We start from the raw sequence: 22,061 nt of genomic DNA, 5'->3' as shown, positions 1-22,061 counted from the left end.
ATAACAAAAAAATTTTTTACACAAATGTCAAGTTCAACCTCACTCATATTAACAACAACAACAAAAAAAATGCAAATCAAAACCACCTTGGAAATACCATTTCACCTATCAGCTTGGCAAAGATAAAAAAAAAAATGTTTGATAATACAATCTGTTGGCAAGGGACTATAGAAACTCTCAAACATTGCACGACATGAAAACTTGGTATTAAGAAAAGCACACTGGCAATAATTATCAAAATCGTATCAACCACAGAGGTCAGCACAAACTTTGAAAATGCTCTATTGAGAATCTAGCTGCTTTCCTTCTCCCATCTTCTATATGGATGCCAAGCTAACTGCTCCACTGGAAGCACAACTGATAGGTGCTATCAGTGAAAAGAGCTTGAAAACAACTATTATAAAACACAGGAGCTGCCTCACTTTATCTAAAAACACACAAGAAACACCTCAGTGCCCACTTACCCGGACCAGGTCAGGTGTCCGTGGTTATACGCTCTCACGGCACACTCTGTTCTTCCTCTACAGCACTTCACACAGTTTGTAACAATATACTTACTGAACAGTTCTTTGATTAATGCCTTTACTTCCCTCTAGACTTTAAATTCTATAAGGACAGACACTATGTCTTATTTGTTTGGCATTTTATCCCAGTGTCTGGTCCATGGTACATATTCAGTACACGTGGAATTCACTCTTTCGTTCAACAAATAATCACTATGGGTCAAGTGGGTACTGTGATTCCTTCTGGAAATAAGGTGATAGGGCTCTGAGCAAGGCAAATCCGTTCTCCCTCAAGGCTTCCATTCTAGAAGCAGTCAGAAAATAACCAAACACACACAGCCACACACATACATCATAAAAGGTAATCTAACGGTCACGATCCAGTCGGCCTGCCGACAGGTATTACATTTTTCCATACTGATACCCCCAGTAGGCATTTTCATTTTTAATGATTTTTTTTCTGATGAAAATAACTTTAGTACTTTAATTCTTAAATAATGAATTTATTTCTCACTAGACTTCCTAACAGTTACAAAATAGAGGGGGGCAGATCTACAGCCTTATTATCCAAACACAACTACTTTTAGCGTTAAAGCAGATTTCTTTCCCGTGTCTTCCACAAACCTTTCTTTCCTATCACAGTGAGCACAGAATATGCAATGTTCTCTTTAGCTCTCTTTAGATCAGACACTGAAGCTCCCTTCATTCGTAACCAAGATGGAGGAACACGGCAAAAGGACCTTCCAAAAGGAAAAAAGGTCTCCATAACCCGCCATGGCTTCCACGGACTCAATCCCTCCTGCCCTCTCCAAGACCAGCAGGTTTACCAAAGTGGAGCAGCCCTGCACCGCCTCTTGCACGATCGGCTGCCTCCACATTGAAAAAGGACCATTTCCAAATAGATGGAAGAGCTGCCTCACGCACGCCAATCACTGTCTTTTCCCACATCTTTCTTTCCTCCGTCATCTTTTTTTTTTTTTTTTTTTCAACGTTTTTTATTTATTTTTGGGACAGAGAGAGACAGAGCATGAACGGGGGAGGGGCAGAGAGAGAGGGAGACACAGAATCGGAAACAGGCTCCAGGCTCCGAGCCATCAGCCCAGAGCCCGACGCGGGGCTCAAACTCACGGACCGCGATCGTGACCTGGCTGAAGTCGGATGCTTAACCGACTGCGCCACCCAGGCGCCCCCTTTTTTTTTTTTTTTTTTTTAATTTTTTAACATTTATTTATTTTTGAGAGACAGAGCATGAGCGGGGGAGGGGCAGAGAGAGAGAAGGAGACACAGAATCTGAAGCAGGCTGCAGGCTCTGAGCAAGCTGTCAGCACAGGGCCCGATGGCGGGGCTCGAACCCACAAACTGTGAGCTCATGACCTGAGCCGAAGTCAAATGCTCAAGCGACTGAGCCACCCAGGCACCCCTCTTTCCTCCATCGTCTTAACGTTGCACCTCTGAGGGGATTTTATTTCTTTTAGCTCTTCCTCATGCTTTTCCTATTTGTTAATTATTAAAGAACTTCTTCCAGCTTCTTAGGCTCAAAAATGGTATGAAATGCTCATGAGCTAGATTTGAGGAAAGAATCAACAATTAGGCAGCAGGAGATGGAGGAAATCGGTAAGGTGCTGTGCAGACTGGAGACCACATTCAGCATCTGAAACTGAAGACCCCGGCTGCCTTTCTGAGGAAATTATGGGTAGCGAGAGCTTCCGGGAGATTAGCAAAAAGCACATGTTGCCCTAATGTTTATATCGAGCTGGCAACAAGACCATCTGAATATTTTTCTTCAAAAGTAAGTAGAGGTTTATGGACACCACCCAGATTACGAATGAATGAAAGGAGTATCTCTCCTACACACAGAGCACAGATCGTCGGGAGCGGGGGTGGGGGGGGGGGGGTGGGGGGGGGGTCGGGAAACAAGTGGGTCACTGAAGTGATTTTTACAAACTGGCTGAGGAAGTATCCTGGCTCTCTCTGCAGGAAGTGAAACATGACCATTCAGTAGCCTGGTTCCTTCTACTTTTCTAGAAGAATAGCACACCATATAAATTCTCTTTCCATAAAGACAAATGACAACAGGCCTGCAATGCATCACAACCAGAATATATTTAGTAAGATGATGCTGAACAATGGAACTTTTAAGAAAAGTTACAGTAATGGTGTCTTGCCTCACTGCAGTATTTATATGCTTATGATCTGAAAGAGGTTATTTCACTACGGGGGGGTGAGGGAAAGAACGTGCATAGTGGGGAAAAAGGATTTGTGGCTCTTTTTGCCTACACCCCAACTTTAAGAAAAACAGATTCTGGTAATTTAGCGTAAGATGCCCTGGATGGTAAATAATATGAAGCTTTGCAACTTGACTTCTTTCTAAGATAAATGCCACTAACACATCCCAATACAGTTTAATGAACACAAAGTACCATGCAGGCTGCAAGGGATAATCTGACAACATCCCTTCTAAAATTTTCAGCCTCTGGAAGTAACAGTGCCAATCACTTTTGAATGACGTTCCCAAGGTCACTAATTGGTGAGTTTTAAAGCATTTGAAAGCACAGAGCCCTCACAGACTAGCATGAAACTATCAGTCGTTTGGAATCCCAGCCCAAGACTTTCATCTTTGATCTCCAAGAGGAGTGCTTCACCCCAAATGTTTGCTTTCTCTGTATTATTCTATCTCACCACAGTTTCGGCCCAGTTTTTCAGATCCGGTCATTTATAAAATGGGATCATGTGACACACCAGAAACCAGGGCAAGCAGCTGGTTTACTTTCCAGTGTCGAATATACCCTACCCACAACAGCCTCTAAATACGGACGACGACAAAACTTAAAGAGGGTGGGGGGGGAGACCCTGCTGCTGACTCATTCCTCACAGGGAAACAGTTATTATTTCCTGGGGCAGTATGCTGAATTTCCACCTCCATAGCTGTAATTTCTACTTGTGAATTCTGGAACGGGCTTAGGAATGGAAGAGGAAGAGGTCAAAATCCTATGAAAGACACATTGCTTTTAAGGGTACTGTAATGAGATTTGCAGAAAAGTTATTGATCCGTGCCCTTTCGTTTCATTTTCAATATACCCGATAGTCATGTTATTTCCCTATGAAAGTTCAGGGTATTCATCTAGGGACTTGCAGCAGCAGGGCAAATAGCAAGCCAGACCAGAATTCTGGAGTGTTCATTAGTAAGGAGGCAAAAGGTCTTCACGGAAATCCAGGCACAGGGCAAAGAAAGAAGAAAAGCAAAATTCAGTTGAGAACCATTGCCCAGCCTCTCTGGATCACAGGGTGAAGCAAAGAACATGGAAGTCGAGGAAGGAGGCAAGAATAAACAAACGCGTGCATCCACATATATGAATGCATGTGATAGCTCCTGCTGGCGCTACTCGACTAAACTCTGATCATAAGATCTCACCTAGACCAAGCAACCCTCTAAGACAGGGAGTCTTTTCTTCAGATTACAGAGCTGGCATTCAAAGTCAGGTCCGCCTGACTCCAAAGCGCATGCTCATCAAAACAGGTGCTGGGAAAGGGTCTACGGCAGGAGATGGGTTAAGGATGGTTTCTTCACCAATTGCACTTCCAAATGAAGTTTAAAAGGCAATTAATTTTTGAAGACATTTAAGGCATAATCAAAATCAATGTGGTTTAGGTATCAAAGAATATAGAAAATGTAAATAGGTAACATTAATTTTTCCCCAAAATTTAAAGTCTGGAGAATTCCATACTAAGTAAGCTATTATTTCTCCTTACATTTGTTATCTGCTTTTTAAAAAAAATATATTAAAGCCCTAAGTACACACAGTAGAATTTCCTTAACAACAGGTCTACGATATTATGAGCCCTTCTACACACGGTCTGGCACCTCCCAGGGACTTACGTTATTGGAGAAACTGAGAAGACACGCTTCACTCTGCCCTCTGCTCTCACCGGAAATCGTAGTTTCTATTTTTTGAAACTGATGTGCCTATTGGCAAATAGCACCACACATTAAAGAAGAAAGCATAGGACAGAGGAAAGACCATAGACCTGCCTTCAATCCCAAAGCCAGCCACTTGTTCTGTGACCTTGAGCTAATAACTAGTTTCTGAGCCCCAGTTTCCCTGGCTGTACGAAGTTGTCGTGAGAATTCAATGAGATAATATAAATTGGCTTGAATACTGCTTAGTACTTAATATTCAATAATTGGTACATTTTTTTTTTGAGTATTAACAATATGCTTTTTTTTAATGTTTATTTCTGAGAGAGAGAAAGAGAGAGAGAGAAGGGGAGGGGCAGAGAGAGAAGGAGACACAGATTTCGAAGCAGGCTGCAGGATCCGAGCTGTCAGCACACAGTCAGACGCGGGGCTTGAACTCACAAACAAGATCATGACCTGAGCTGAATTCAGATGCTTAAATGACTGAGCCACTCAGGCACCCCAATATATGTTTTTTTAAGCTTATTTATTTAAGCAGGGGAGGGGCAGAGAGAGAGAGACAGACAGAGAGACTCCCAAGCTGGCCCCAAGATGTCAGCGTGGAGTCCGACGTGGGGCTCAAACTCACGAACCGTGAGATCATGACCTGAGACAAAACCAAGAGTCGGCTCTTGGTACCCCTGTAGTTAAGAAGTTTTAAAGCATATTGTTCAGGAGCACCTAGGTGGTAGTCGGGTAAGCATCCAACTCTTGCTTTCAGCTCAAGTCACGATCTCATGGTTGTGAGATCAAGCCCCGTGTCAGGCTCCAAGCTGGGTGTGGAACCTGCTTAAGATTCTCTCTCTGTCTCTCTCTCTCTCTGTCTCCCTCTCTGTCCCTCCCCAGCTGCCACGTATGCATTCTTGCTGTTAAAAACTAGACCAAAAAACCCTTCTTAATTACATCAAAACCAGCTGAATCATGCCTACTCAAGCTCTCTCACCAATCTGAGTTTGCATGGGCTCTAGCAGCCCAAGTGCAGGAAATAACGCTAACAGGAGTTAGTCACCAATCCCCCATCCTAGTAAACGTACAATACCCAGAGTTCTCAAAACCACTGTTTACCTTGGCTGGTTCTCCACGGTGAGGTTCTCTCCTCTCTGATAGCTACTGTCTGCGACCTGGGTCGTAGACCGCTTCACAATTTGCTGAAGCTCCTGCTCCAAGCGTTCTTTGATTGCCTTAACGGTCTCTGGGACCTTCTTCAGTTTGGCCAGCCCCTTGATGAGGATGCCCATAAAAAGGGTGCTGTTCTCCTCTGGATCCAACTCCAAATCCTCCTTGATGTCCTGCAGGTTTACCTCCTTGACTGTAAAAAAAAAAAAAAAAAAAAAAAAAAAAAAAAATCCATTACAAGATTCAAAAACAGAATAGGCTGACTAAATGGGATCACTGCTTTGATTACTCTCGTAATGGAGTCAGAGAAGATTTCTTCAACTAAATTAATAATTAAATCATTTTTACACATTAACTAAGAATCACAAAATAACAGTTATATTCCTCAAATCATTCCCATCCGTTAAAATAAGAGGTGGAAACCATTAAAAACAAGCAAATCTCCACAGAAAGTTTTCCACAGACTGCCCCATCCACAGTCGGTCAGTCCATGACACTGATGAAGCATTCACTGTTCATAAAACGCCATACTGTGGGGCGCATGGGTGGCTCAGTTGGTTAAGCATCCGACTTCGACTCAGGTCACGATCTTGCACTTTGTGAGTTCGAGCCCCGCACAGGGCTCGGTGCTGACAGCTCAGAACCTGGAGCCTGCTTCGAATTCTGTGTCTCCTTCTCTCTGCTCCTCCCCTGATCACGCTCCCTCCCTCCCTCCCTCTCTCTCTCAAAAATAAATAAATGTTAAAAAAAAAGAAAAATTTAATAAATTAATTAAATAAAACACCATGCTCGGTGCTGCAGGAGAATTCTAAAGAAGCAGACCATAGTCTCAAAGCTCTTACTTAATAGTTAGAAAAGATAAGTAACTTGATAAGAAGAGATTACAAGTTAATGTAGAAAGGTAAAGAAGTTAAATAAGATGAAGAAAAATAAAGGAAGAACAATACGTTATCAGTGACACAAGACTCTGAGGAAAAGAGTACTAAGTAAGGAGTTTTCATAAATACAAAAGAACCACCTTCTATTTTTCTTTAAACATGGGTCTACCATAACACTCTCTGCTGTAAACAGTTCTTGCTAATCCGTGCTAGTTCTCAGAAGTAATTTTCTACATCCAAAGTCTCTGTAGATCGGCAGAGGACAGCTTTCATGGAAACCACGTGGTTTGGGATTGGAAGAGGACAGCCCAGCGCAGTGCTTCTTACCGCCAGGGGGGAGCTGGCAGGAACAAGGGATGAGGCTCTGAGACCTCTGTTAGCCACTGATAACCACAGGCCTTCCCTCCAAACTAACACAGATACACACGAAACTTCTCACGGGATGCCAGGGGGTTCACAACTACCAAAGAACCCCAGGTTAAAAAAACCTCTCGCCCAAAAATCATTCTCTCCTATTAAAAATGGTTGGGTTAAGGGAGAATAAAGCAAAAGTGAGTGCAAGCCTGAAGCTGGACCCCAATAGTGAAAGTTTTCCCCATCCTTCCTTCTCCTTTATTCTTCAAAACGAGTGGCAGGTTTTTAAAACATGGGATATCCTGAAAGAACGCGTGCATTCTTCTCCAGTAGATTCAAGCTCAACTACACTATGGGTCCCACTCCAAGTTGTTCAGCACCGCTGGAATATACTGGAATCTATTTATTGGAGAAGAATAAAAATATCCCAGCTTATGGAGTAAATCCTTGTACCCGCTGCCCAAAGTCCCCAAAAATCCCTGCTTCAGATGAATGCAGTCTCTTCTCCTCAATCCTTTTTCTTTTTGTTCCCAACTCATAAAATGCACTTAAACATGAACCAGAAGCATTTAATGATGTGCATGATACAACTACTTGAACAAGCTTGCTCTTCACTGAAGACATCCTCTCAATATTTATCCATGATGCTGAAACCATGTGGAGAAAGAGAACCACATAAGGAAAGACCAAATTCCTATGATTTTCTCTGCAACATAGAGGACATCTGATGATATGGTATTTAACTTAAATAATTTTAATGCTAGTTAAAGCAGGAGTAGAACCAAAGTGGCTTAAACCTCTGAAGATGACAATTCTAATGGCAAATCAAAAACAACAACAACAACAACAACAAAGGGGGGGGGGGGCATTGATATTTCCAAATGTGACATCCCAAGAATAGACATTTTAGTTATTGGTTTTGCTTTATACATTAAGAACTAGCCACCTCAGGCCACAGAATCACTGCATCCTGCAAAACCAATCCCAGCAGCAAGAAGAGAGAAATACTTAGCAGCCAAGGAGCCATCTAAATTCAGCATGTTAGAGAGGGAAAATGAAACACAACTATAAGCGGGGCTTCAGGCGAGGGGACAAGAGTAATAGAAATTTAGCTGGGAGAAAATGATCTTCACAAAAGGGCACCTATGAGTCACAAAAGACACAAGCAAAGGGCCATCTGAATGTGGCAACCACCTGCGGCAAAAGCGATTGGCAAGGAGATAAATGTAGTTTAAATCAATAAGCCCCTAGATTATGTGGCACATAGCTACTTATATGTGTGCTAATATGATAGATGGCCTATTAAAAAATAACAAATAAGCAAGGTCTGAATAATAAAATGCCACAGCCCCAAATGACACATTTCTGTAGAACCTTACCTTTCTGTTTGTCTCCTGAAATCTCCTAGAGCATAAACACTGAATGGATCCAATATTAATTAATTTATATGATCTATTTCACTTACATCAGCTGAAAATTAAAAGGCAATTTAAAAGGATAATATAATCAACCGTGAAGACTAGTCCAATAATCACAAAAGCCCTGTGAGGTCATAGAGAATTATTGGTGCTTTGTGGAAAAAGGCTTGTACAAAAATAAAGTAGCTGAAATTCAGCAAGGGCCTCACACCACAATTAGAACAAAATGTACATATTTCTAAACTACCAAACGCTACCAAACCATTCCCTTGTATCTACAGTGATAGAATATGTACTCACCATGTAGGTTTGAGAACACTTTATAATTAGAAACACTTGACTCTCTTACCTAGTTCTGTTTGATTTTTTGCTCTGAGGATACTTACCAAGTGAGGATTTCTTGAACCCGGTTTTAAAGACCCTTACTGGCAGGACAGCGTTAAATATTAAGACCTTCACATCTTTAACCCATTATTTCTACCAAAATCCTACTGGTCCCAATTGGTCTCTATTACACGCATAGATGGGGAAGGAAGGAAAGAGATACGGATGTGTAGATATACATGCCTAAGTGCATAGAAACCGTGTCTGTGGTTTGAGGCGAAGCAGGGATTCATGGAAGGTTTAAGTAAGACACGCTGGGACTCATGGAACAATTAACTAAATGATATCTCAAGTCCTTTCAAGCTCCACAATTCCATGATTCTATCAACTTAGTCTAAATCTCTACATCTCCAGTTACATGGCCCATAGCTAATTATGTGAACCTAGATTATAGATAGCCCATTTAAAAAAATAACAGATAAAGTGAATAATCCATTTAAGCCCATAAGTGTTCTATAAAAGAAAATCACCTTTTGTTTCCCAGTGAGTACAGGAAGCAATGTAGACCAGTATATAACTGCTTTCTTTTCTCAGTATGTTTGGTAGGAAAATACCAGTAACACATGCCACGGCTATATACAAATGTTATCAAATTTGCACAAGAAACCTGGTAATACACTTTAACTTCGTACTGAATAAGCTTTATTATTTGACTTAACATTTATACATGTTGATTGAGTTGTAAAATAGTGGTAGTGTTTACCACAGAAACTCCTGGTAGATGTCCTTCCTCACACTATGCACGGTACCTAAAGTATGTAAATTTGATATATATGATTTTGGCCTACATACATAACTTCATTTACCTGTTGCACATAAGAACATTATATAACAGGAGAACTGTGTCACTGTTGAACGGAATTCAATATAAAAAGGGGACTTCAAAAAAATTACCAAGCCTAATTTGACCAATAAAGTATCAAGAGAATTACACATCCAAAATGCTGCCCCCAGAGATGGGAATCTGGCCTCAGAAGAGTAACAATACTCTCAGGTAGAAAATAAGAAAGTTACCACCTAAAAATAATTCTGTGCTTCTGGTCAAAATGGCACTGTAAAGTCGTACCGGAGATATCCAATCTCAAAACACAGGTATACATAAAGTATACATTAAGAAATTAAAAAAATAGTCTGGTTCAAAATTGAGAGTAACACCTCTGTGGACAAGAAATGGAAACGAGGAGTGGAGCCAAAGGATGTATCCAGTGACCTGTGTGTGGACAAGCAGGCAGAGGCAGGCAGGTTTTAGCCCAGGGGTGTTACAGAGACTTAACACGCACCACTGGCCATATGAGCTGACAAAATCCTCCATTAAGACTGCAGGAACAGGACCAAATCCAGCTCTAGACCTGGGTACGCTTTTGGCCTCTTCAAATCCTTATCTTCCATTCATGTCCCAGTGGAGATACTTGGTCAACCCTATACCTTAAATACCATTTGTTTCACCAATAAAAAATTACTTCTAACATCTTTTATTTAACGCACCCACTGGTACAGATCGAGAGCGCAGTATAGGATGCACTACTGGTCGCCTCTGGAGTATAGAATCTTGATTAGGGTCTTTCAAATGTTAACTAACTATCTCTGAAGTGTGGATTCCTGATTAAGGTACTTCAAAAATGTTAACTAAGCACCCCTAAGGTGCAGATTAAATTATTCCGAAGGAAACTACAGACAGCATAACACTCCACTCCAGAAAGGAGACTGACAAAAAATATTGCCAACTGCTACTTGGGCTGTCACTGACATGGAAGCTAGGGGTTTTTACGGTCGCAGTGTAGGAATAGTTTCAATTCAGAGGTGGAGATGAACCCCACACTGCAGTGAGGTTGGAAAGCACAATGAATGAACATTGGTCCCTCCACAACTGAAAGTGGGCTAAGGGGGAAATGATGGTATGTTTGAAGGGGAAGGTAGAGTGGAGGGAGGATTATTAGGATAAAAACCAACAAAACCAACACGTGTTCAGTTGCCCTTGGGACAGCACTGAATGTACATTATCTCTTTTTAGAGCAAGGAGGATGCATCTTTGAAAGTCAAGGAGTAGCCACCAATGGAAGAGTGGCTACTAAAAATATAACAGGGATACAGGAGAAGAGAAGAGACAAGGAGGAGATGAACAAATTCATACTTTATATTAATATTCAATAATATCTAAGGCTTTATAAGTTCAATTGCCCAAAAAGATAGCATGATGTAGTAAAAAGAGCAAGAGCTGGGCATCATAGAATTTTAGATTTGATTATCAACTTTACCATGTTCTAACTGTGTAAATCTCTCTCAAGTCATTAAATCTTGTGGGACCCCAATTTTTCCATCTGTAAAATGGAGATAACATCGACACCACTGTGTCTATCAAATGAGATAATGTGATATCAAAACACAAAAACAATCCCCTAAGGAAGTAAAAAAAAAAAAAATGTACTTTTAAAATTTCCAGCTTTAGCAACTCCTGGATTGCTGGAGACGATGGTAATTGCTTAGGTCTCCATTTCTCCATATTCCCTCCAAAACAACATAGAACAACTAGAAGAACAAATAAAATTTGTGCAAATAATACCCTCAGGATAACCTGGAAGATAGAAATTGCCCAAAATTCACAACTGTAATAAGAAACACCTCATCCCAGCAAGCAATCTCTCAAACTTTTGCCCCACCCCTGCTCTGCCACAAGGCTTTGTCGCAAGCAAGCAAAAGCAGGCAGGTGAAGAACCATGATGAAGAGACAAGGGACTTACTGATGATCCTAAGATTGATCTAAAACTATCACTAAAAGAGACAATGTCCACCCTAAGTTTGAAAATACCCAAAAAGTATCCAAGTAGATGAGAACATGGACTACAGGAGAGAGAGAGTTTAAAAACAGACAATTTGCAAGAGTATTTGAGACCTATAGCTTCTATGGGAGAAATAAGACAAAAGGAAGAGAGAAATGCCCTGTGACTACTGGATAGTGAAGGGAGAAAGAAGCATAAAGAGAACATTCAGGACCCCACAAGAGACTCGAAATTCTGAGAACAATCTTCTCCTACCATCAAAACAAATAATACACTCAAGTATTTGGATTTTGCTATGCTGACAGAAGAGGGAGCCAATGAGCTAGGAATTCTATAAAACACCCCATACCCATTTAAAAAAAAAAAAAAAACATAAAAAAATGAACAGATTCATATAAAGGTATATGGGGGGAGGGCGATCAGAAAATCCAACACACATTAACAGGAAAATTCAATAAATTTTCCTACAATAAAACTATCATGAAGCACAAGAAAACTAGATGACAACACTCCAGATGGAAGTAATATACTGAAACAAGAATCTGGGGATAAGAAAAGTCACTTTGAGTCAAAAACTCCAAAACTAGGAACAGACATGGACAAATAAAAGAAAGGTATGAGAAGAAAACAGACTAAACTCAGAAGAAATACAGAAGAAAAAGACGATTATTTCAGATAGGAAGAATAAATTATAAAATACCCAAGGGGAAACAGACTCAAATGAATATTTTATAAAGGGCATTGTGGAAATTCAGGGAACCAAAATAGGGAATAAAAGGGATATAAAGACAGCAATAAAGAGACCAAAGAGAAAGCAGTAGAAATGGAAGACAGGCAAAGAAAAAAGTACACATTCGAAAAAAACAAACAATAGAATACTTGAAATTATAAAGCAAAAAAAAAAAAAAAAAAAAAAATCTTGAATCTGCAAAATAAAAGAGCCTACTGGGTATCTGGAAAAATTAACCACCCCACCCCCCAAAAAAAGAAAAAAAAAAAAAAAACCTCCAGGGCATATCCTACTAAAACTATTAAGTTCCTAAGTTAAAAATCCTCAAGGTCTACAGGATCACAGCTTACAAGAGCAAAAAATCAGTAAGTAAAATTGTAAACTAAGGCATTTATGCCCATCTAAGCTGTCCTTTAAGTACCAATGAAAAGAAAACAAAAAAGGGGGAAAAAGCAGTTAGCCTTAAGGAATCTTTGGATAAGCTTTATGCAACCAAGAGATAAGTGGGAAAACTTCAGCAAAAAAAGATTGATGGTAAGTATTTAAAATATTTAAGTACAGATTTATGACAAAAGCAAAACGGGCCGGTGTGGATAGAAGACAACTAAGACGGGTATGTTGTGAAAAAGTAAAAATAACACAACTAACAATTGGCAGAAAAGAAAGGAAAATAAAGTCATGTTGCTACTTAAACAAAAGATGGGGATTAAAGGATACCAACAAAAACAGAAATGAGAGAGAAAGATTAAAGCATTAAAAAGGGACTAAGAGCATTTTATCCAAGTTTTTAAATACATTAAATAGACCATCACTGGGGGGAAAAAAATCACCTCCTAAGCCAAAAAAAAAAATTTGTTTAAAGAGCAAAGAATTAATATCCCAGAGATAAAGAAATACAGCAAATATACGTATTTATAAAATACTATGATAGAGTTGAGACAAAACATATTAGTCTTATCAACATATATTAATAGATTCAGCTCCCCTATTATAAGAAAAGGGTTTTTCAATCTGAATCAGAAAGCAAAGCTCAACAATATTGTTGATCCCAAAACTAGAAATTTGGAACAGCTAGAAATATAAAATGAACAAAGGTATGCCAGTCAAAAGGCATTAACCATAATGACAAAAGGCACATGCCCTCTAATACCACATGCCACAATTCACAATAAGGCTATAACATTTATGAATATTTATATACCAAATTAAACAGCAGCCACCATTTTAAAACAAAAGCTTCAAGTGATGCTGAGACAGAGGAAAAATCCAAGAGAAAACTTGAATACATCACAAAAAAAAAAAAAATGAGATAGAAGACCTAAACAACATAATTAAATAAGGTGGATCCTATGGATATATATCAAACCATCCACCTGGTAATAAAGAATGCATCTTTTACTCAAGTATCCATGGGACACTGATAAACACTGATCATATAATAAGCCACAAAGAAAATGTAAGTTCCCTGAAGTAAAAATATTACCAACAATACTCTCTGAATTCAATGCAATAAAGGTAGAAAGTATTAGTAGAAACAAAACACACACAAAAGACCCTTTTCTTTATGAATGTAAAATCCTTCTACTAAAAACATTATGTTTCCAGCCAAATAGAAATTGAAATGAGATCATTTTTTTTAAATATATGAAATGTATTGTCTAATTGGTTTCCATACAACAGCCAGTGCTCATCCCAAAAGATGCCCTCTTCAATGCCCATGATAATGGAAACATTAAATATCAATGTCTATGGGCCAAATTTAAAGTGTTGAGAAAAATTCCTGTCATTGAACACATTTATCAGTAAAAATTAAAATACATGATCTCAATGTCTAGATCAGAAGAAAATATAAGCCAAAGGAAAGCACAAAAAAGGAAATAAAGATAAAAGCAGAAAATAATGAGGTAGAGAAAAGAAAAATAGACCTACCCAATAATCAAAACACTGATTTCTTGAAAATTAAAAAAAAAAAAAAAACCACCCTAACACAATACACAAACCACCAGCTACTTTGATCAAGAAAAGGGGGCTAGTGCAAATAAAATAAACAAAAGGAAAAAAGAAAATTTCAAAAACATAAGAAAACACTTTAGAGACCTCTGCATAAATAAATTTGAAAAACTAAATGAAATCAATAATTTCCTAGAAAAATACAGATTAAAATTGATCCCAATAGAGACAGAGTACTTAAGGAGAGCAATTTACACAGGAAAAAACGGAGAAAATAAAAAGCACAAACATGAAAAATGTATCAGATCCAAATGTTTTCACAGGAAAATTCCCTAAACCTTCAAACACCAGAGAAGTCCAATGCTCCAGAAATTGTTCTAGAGCATGGAGAATAAAGAAAAGCTTCCTAACTCCTTCTAGGAAGCAAATTATTCCACTGAAACCAAACTCCAATATGGTGGTGGTATCATTTATAAACATTGATGCAAAAATTCTAACTAACGTATTCACAAGTAGAATTCACCAGCACATTGAGAAAATAACACACCATGATCAAGAGGCATTTTTTTCTAGGTAATGAAAAACTGGTTCAATAATAGGAAGTCTTGCACAGTAAGAGATTTAAAGATAAAATAGAACAAAGTGAATAAAAGACATAATAACAATTCACAAAAGTTAAAATGGACTTTAAACATTAAGGAAAATTGTCTCAACTGACTCCTAATTGTAGAAATGCAAACTTTTTAAATATTTTTAAGCTTTATTATTTTGAGAGGGAGAGAACACGTGCACAAGCAGGGAAAGGGGAGAGAGGGAAAATCCCAAGCGGGCTCCACACTGCCAGCGCAGAGCCCAATGCAGAGCTCAAACTCATGAACCATGAGATCATGACCTGAGCCCAAATCAAGAGTCAAATGCTTAACTGACTGAGCCACCCAGGCACCCCAGAGAAATGCAAATTAAACAACACTGTGACACCATTTTCACCTATCAAATGAGCAAAACTTAAAAACTCTAACAACACAGGGGTGCCTGGGTGGCTCAGAAGGTTAAGCATCCAACTTTGGCTCAGGTCATGATCTCACAGTTCGTGAGTTCAAGCCCCACATTGGGCTCCATGCTGACAGTTAAGGGCCTGGAGCCTGCTTTGGATTCTGTGTCTTCCTCTCTCTCTGCCCCTCCCCTGCTCACGCTCTCGCTCTCTCTCTCTCTCTCTCCCAAAAGTAAATAAACATTAAAAAATTTTTTTTCTTTGTTTTAAAGTCTAATAACACATTATTTGGTGAGGCTGTGAGGGAAACGAGCACTCTCACACACTCGTGGTACAATGAACTACTACAACTCTTCTGGAGAATACCAGAAATACCAAAATAAAAGCATAGAACTTTGGTATTTGGAAATACCAAAATAAAAGCATAGAACTTTGGTATTTGGAAATACCAAAATAAAAGCATAGAACTGTATATGTGTATACATGATCAAAAAATATTAATTGCAAAATGTAAAATCAAGGCACAGATTGGCAGAAGCAAGAAACCCACTGAGAGAAAAATGGTTAGTGTCCATTTAGCTTTCCTGTATGTTAGTGAAGAAAAGAAATGACATCTTAAAGGCCTCTGCACATGATGGGCATTTTACCAAAGAGTCCTTATACATGGAAAGATTGGCATGTGTCCAACGGAGGCTAAGTATCCAGAATATATAAAGAACCCCTATGAACCAATAAAACAAGCTAATTAGCAAAAATATGCAAACGTAAAATTATAAAAAAAATAGGTAAACCACATGAACAGTTTGTAGTAAATATATGAAAAATTCCTTATACACTCTAGTTAATGAGTTATTATTTTATTTTTTTTAGTGTTTATTCATTTTTGAGAGAAAAGACTGTAGAATAGCTTCAAAATTGTATCTTTTTTTTTGTTTGTTTATTTATTTTAGAGAGAGAGACTGAGACAGAGTGTGAGCGGGGGAGGGCCAGAGAGAGGGAGACACAGAATCGGAAGCAGGCTCCAGGCTCCGAACTGTCTGCACAGGGCCCGATGTGGGGCTCAAACCCACAAGCCGTGAGATCATGACCGGAGCCAAAGTCAGACGCCCAGCTGACCGAGCCACCCAGGTGCCCCCATCAGGTATTATTTTTCAAAACTCATTTTATAAACCTATTCCATCCACAGAGGTTGAGTGATTGGTCCAGGTTGACCAGATGGTAATTATTGGAAGCTAGCCCCTTGCTGTTCCCACTCTAAAGAAGTAAGAGATGTATTTTGCAAGCCTTTCTCCCATTTCTCATCAGTCACAGTATTTTGTAATGTACAGGAAACTAATGTCTAATTTAGATGTAGTAATTTAACTATAACTTAGGTAAAAGGATGGGAGAAATGTGGAGAAAAGCCAATAATTGTAGTAAAATGTTGGTTTAAGCTTTTGGATTCTCAGTATGTCCTTTCATTTGGCAAACTGCCTTTGGAACGTTTTGACTGAGCAATTACTCCCGGGGTACACAGGCATTTCATTTGTGGCTTCTTTATTCATTTTTATGCATGCTCCTGCTGGGATTGCTGTGAATATAACCGTAATGAAACTGGACTTCTTACTTTCTTTCTTTTTGGTACCAGCATAGGTTAAGCAATAAAACCCAAAGAGAGCACAAATTAAATGATTTTTTTTCTTTCGCTGTTTTCTTACGTGCATCCTATTCCATAAAGTCTTGTTCTGGGACTTGATATTTTTCTTAAAAATTTAGGATTTGATATTTAAATTCTCTCTACATGGAGTGGGAGCTATGAATCCTAACATAAAAGGAGATGAAATTTTTCTTCCTGCAACTCACATATCTAGAATAATGAAGGTTCTCCAAAACAATAGGACACTTTTTGAGTTACTTCTGTCCTAAGGTTGGGGCCTCCCTAGGCATTTTAAATCAGTTGTTCCTAAAGAATCCCTCATTTGCTATTAAATATCTTGGTTGATTTCTATGATTAATCATAAATAGAACTGAGAACTATATTTTTATTTTATTTTATTTTTATTTTATTTTAGGGAGAGAGAGAGAAAATGGGAGAGGAGGCGGAGGGAGAGAGAGAATCTTAAGCAGGCTCCACACTGAGCGTGGAGCCTGATGCAGGGCTTCATCCCATGACCCTGGGATCATGACTTGAGCAGAAATCTGGAGTAGGATGGTCAACTCACTGAGGCACCCATAGCTCTAGCTGGCCCCTAGAGCTGAGGACTATATACAAAGGGGCCAAAATAGAATTGTTAGTTCAGATATTTATAAATGTAAAAATAAAGCAAGGACAGGGTTTGTTAATTAAAATACATGTATTACACATGAGTATTATATCATATATTAGAGATTAATGTAATCATCTTCAGGTACTTCCCATTAGATTAATACATCTTAATATTTTTCCATATTTGATTCAGATTCTTTAAAGAAAAATTACAGGTATAATTGAAGGCCCCTGTGAATACATGAATTCTTTCCCAATTCTTTTCTTCTCTCTTCTACCCTAGAGGTAACTACTGTTTTGAAATTGTTCTGTATCTTTGTCCTGTATGTTTGCACACTTTTACTGTTTGTACGTAAATATGTTGTATATTTGTAAATACAGAAACAATACATGTGGTTTATATATATATACATATATTTGTATATAAATGTTATATATTGTGCATGTTTATATATACAAAGTATATTATTTTGAGTAGGGCTTAAATAAATTGTATAACTTGATTTACATGTTTACTTGATTCGAATTTGTATACTTTAATTAATTTGCTTATAATTGTATAATATGATATGTATCATTTTACTGCTTGGGTTTTAAACTCAACTTTGTATCTTTTGGGTTTTCTTATGTTACAATATAGCTCTAGTTTATTAGTTTTAACTACTGTATAGTATTTCATTATATAATCACAATTTATCCATTCTTCTATAGATAGGCAAGTTATAAGTTTGCAATGTGTCATTATTAGAAACCTTACAGGAATGAGTATGTTTGTACATATTTCTGTAGGACAGAATTTCCCCAACCACTGATCTCTTGGGAATGGGTTGTAGATATATCTGAGATAATGGGCCCTTCAGCCTTCGGGCGGGTAACTAGGTGGGTCTTGGGGAAATCAGAATCTCTAGACAAGTTCTCTTTAGCTACGTGCCGCCACCTCCCTTTACCCTAGTTGTACTATACAAGTCATTGTGCTGTATAAGTTATTTTGCATATGCGCCATAATGCCTAAAAACTGAGGAAGCCCAACTCTTGGGGGGCCACGTGTGTTATATATGTAGAGGAATGTTGGTACATTTTAAACTTCATTTTCCAAATAGCTTTTTATTTTATTTTAATTTTTTTAAATGTTTATTTATTTTTGAGAGAGAGAGGGAAAGCATGAGCAGGGAAGGGGCAGAGAGAAAGGGAGACACAGAATCTGAAGCAGGCTCCAGGCTCTGATCTGTCAGCACAGAGCCCGACATGGGGATCGAATTCACAAACTGTGAGATCACGACCTGAACAGAAGTTGGACGCCCAACCAACTGAGCCACCCAGGCGCCTGCCAAATAACTTTTTAAAGTGATTGTGCCAATGTAGATTTCTCTGACCTGTGCATGAGCTTTTGTTTCTCTCTTTCTTGCCCTTAAAATTGGCTTTGTTAGACTTTTAATTCTTACAAGTAGATTTTGATTTTTACAAATCTGACAGGCTCTGTGTTTTTATTTCTTTCAGTTTGTTATTTTAGTTTGCATTTCTGAGGTTTCTAGTGGTGTTGAGAATATTTCCAGGTATATGAACCATTTGGGTCTCTTGTAAATCGTCTATTGTTTCCCTGGTTTTTATTAGGCCATTTCTTTTCCCTATTACTATGTATGAGAGTTAAATGGATGCTAATCATGTTTCTGTTTTTCTATCCATCCCATGTAGTTAGTTAATCGATTTCATTAGTTTCTGGTTTATCCCTCCTGTGTTTCTTATACCTCTCTTCCAGGAAGAGAAATTTTACTTCAGATACTCTCTTATACTTGGCTATTTTCACTTTATAATATATCCTGGAAATCACTCCATATTAGTTTATATTGATAACTTAAGTATTTACTTATAACTTAAGTATTTACTAGACTGAAAAAGGATAGATATGAAAAGAATCATCATGATAATGACAACAGTACCTGCCCTAACTACCTCAGGGGACTGCTGCATCAATTGCACGATGCAACATGTTTTGCAAACCATAACATGTAAACCATTAGAAAATCTCACATAAGTCACTCACATCTCTGCCTCTAAATAAGACACTTGAAAAATGACTAATTTGCAAACTATCAAAATTCTTGTTTAATTAATAATAATCTGAAAGTCCTTAAGAATCACCTCCAACCCTGATTTACAGCACCCCAACGAGAGATCTGTTCTATCCAGGGATTCCCTACTGGAACTTCCTCTATAAAGATGTCAGTTCTAGTGGATCACACCCTCAATCCCACTATTTCACAAGCTGAGAAGGCAATTTTAAAAGCCCATGTTAAATTCCCTGCTGAAAATGACTATTCCTTCCAGGACTGACTTGCAGGGCACTTTGCAAATAGACTCACAGGACTTACTGTTCACTAAGAATAAAAAAATACCTGCCCTTTATTTATAGTGTATTTCATCAGCCTCACACTTTTATATGTACTTAGCAACATTTTGTGCAGTTCTCTACATAATTTACATCTTCTTCATTTATACAACCCCCTTGAATAATGTGACCCAGATTAATATAGTCCTAAAGACTAGGACTGCAGTGATTTAAAAAAAGACTTCACACATAATTCCAAGAAAGTCAAAATTTTACATACTGGCTCCTCAAGGCGACTCAAGTGAAAACAAGCAGTACAGAGTATGGTAAGCAGAGTAGTTGTTCCCAAAGGCTATCCATGCCCTAATTCCCAGCATCTGTGAATGTATTACATGGCAAAGGTGACTTCGTAGATGTGACTAAGGCTAAGGACCTTGAGCTAGGGAGAGTGGCCAGAATTATCCAGGTGGAATCAATCTATCACAAAAGTCCTTAAAAGGGGGAGGAAGAGGCAGAAGGGTAGGGCAAAGAGATGTGACCCAAGAAGTAGGTGAAACACACTGTCTCTGGTTTGGAAAAGAGGGAGGAAGAGGTCAACAAGTCTGGGAAAGCAGCAGCCTCTAGGAGCTGGGAAAGGTGAGGAAGAGGGCCTCCCCGAGGGCCTCCAGAAGGAACACAGCCCAGGGAGACCCATACTGGGCTTCTAAGCTACAAAACCGTAAGCTGGTCGTGGTCATTTGTTGGGGTAACAAGGGAAAATTAATGCCCAGAGCATACCTACCTCTCTGGCAGGAAAACGCACTGGTTAGAAGAGCGTATTCTGGACTCCAGCTCCTCACTTGAAATCACAGCTCTACTACTTGTCAGCTATGTCAACTTAAGCCAGTTATTAACCCCCCCAATGCCTCAGTTCTTCTCAGCTGTAAAATGGAGCCATTATAACAGTACCTACCTAGAAAGACTGTTAAAGGACTGAGCTAACCTCATGAAGCACTCAACATACCATTTGGCACACAAGTAGGCCCTAAACGTGTCTTAACTACTACTAGTATACATCTCCACCAGTAATATTTCGACCACCTTCTCTTTCGGTCACCCACAGAAAAATCAGGAGATCAAAAGTCCTAACCGGTCAAAGAAACGAGCCCTTGTAAAAAGAAAGGTTTGTAGCTTATGTACAAGCAGTCTCCATGACGGTCCCAGCTCCACTCAGACAACATCCGGCTCTTCAAGCGTGGTCCCCAATAACGAAGAACAGACCGCCGAAGTCAAAGTGTCACCACGAACTCCACTAAGTGAGAAACGCTAACTACAGGTCCTGACAGAAAAAGTGCCCGTCAAAGAGCTGTCTTGTTAAAAATAATAGATGGAGCAAAATTAGTTTCTACTTAAATTTGCCATAATTGGCATGTTTTCAACTTACTTGCTATTTGCACAGTGCTTTTCATTTGCAAAATGCCTGCCCTATCATTTCTTCATAAACAATTAAAATTTTTGTTACATGACCGTTGATTCGGCAACATTTACTTAAATCGATATAACCAGGCTAAGCAATGATAATTCACATTATAAACATAAGAAAATATAACAGCTGATAATGTCTCCTCCAGGTAGAGGGAAAAATCCAAATCAAAAGTATAAATATATATTGTGTTTCATAATTCCACATTCTACAACAGCTCAAAGCAGTGTCAAAACTCAGAGAACAGCAACACTACAACAGACAGAGGAAGAAAACAAAACTTCTTAGCTCCAGGAAGAGGCTTGAGCACAAACCTTGTAAAGTGTCATAATAAAAATAAGTGTTGGGGTTTAAAAAAAAAATCATTAAGTAGACTAACAGTAAAATCTATTATAAAATAATTTCTACACTTTTCCTACAGTAAAAGCAATAAACCTCAAGATTCCAAGCCTAAATAACCCTAAAACTTAATTAAATGATATTTTAAAAGGTAATTAAATATGCTCCAGCAACAACAATATATAGTCAGGCTCTCAAAAGAAACACTTTCAATTAATTACACAATATGTATTGACTGAATCCAAATTATTTTTCTACCTTTCTACCTTTTCATTATTTCAAGCTCTACAGGACTATAGAAATGGTAAGAACTGATTTATACCTGCAAAGCCTACGATAACCAACATTACTCATTCCTTAAAACGTATTGAGGACTTTAGCTGTGACAAGAAGGCACCTGTGGGACATCTCTCAAAAACACCCCATCTCCTTCGCCTCGATCCAGAAATGCAATAGTTGAACAGCTCTTTGCAGAGACCCAGAGGCAATCTGAGCCAAGCTAAGCTGAACCCTCCAACGGAGCAGGTCTGAGCCATCCCAGAAGAATTCCCCTAAATCTGCATTAAATTCAAAGAACTTTAAATATAGGCTAAAATGGCTCTCCTTTGTCTTATTCAACAGAATAGTAGGTAG

At 38.6% G+C, this 22,061-nt stretch overlaps 1 protein-coding gene across 5 annotated transcripts in view; it reads right to left on the bottom strand.

Moving 5' to 3' along the window:
* EXOC4 (exocyst complex component 4) overlaps positions 1–22,061 on the bottom strand; it is a 750,505-nt gene that overhangs the window by 663,978 nt on the left and 64,466 nt on the right. For all 5 annotated transcript variants that reach the window (XR_006198787.1, XM_042925097.1, XM_042925116.1 and 2 more), the window contains exon 6: positions 5,524–5,767. Coding sequence is in view for 4 of the 5 variants with exons in the window: in XM_042925097.1 (XP_042781031.1) it covers positions 5,524–5,767 (244 nt within the window). In the remaining variant the exon portion in view is untranslated. The remainder of the gene's footprint in view (positions 1–5,523; positions 5,768–22,061) is intronic.

The sequence above is a fragment of the Panthera leo genome, chromosome A2, assembly GCF_018350215.1.
Source record: "Panthera leo isolate Ple1 chromosome A2, P.leo_Ple1_pat1.1, whole genome shotgun sequence".
Classification (NCBI taxonomy): domain Eukaryota; kingdom Metazoa; phylum Chordata; class Mammalia; order Carnivora; family Felidae; genus Panthera; species Panthera leo.
This window is presented reverse-complemented; position numbering and strand designations above follow the sequence as displayed.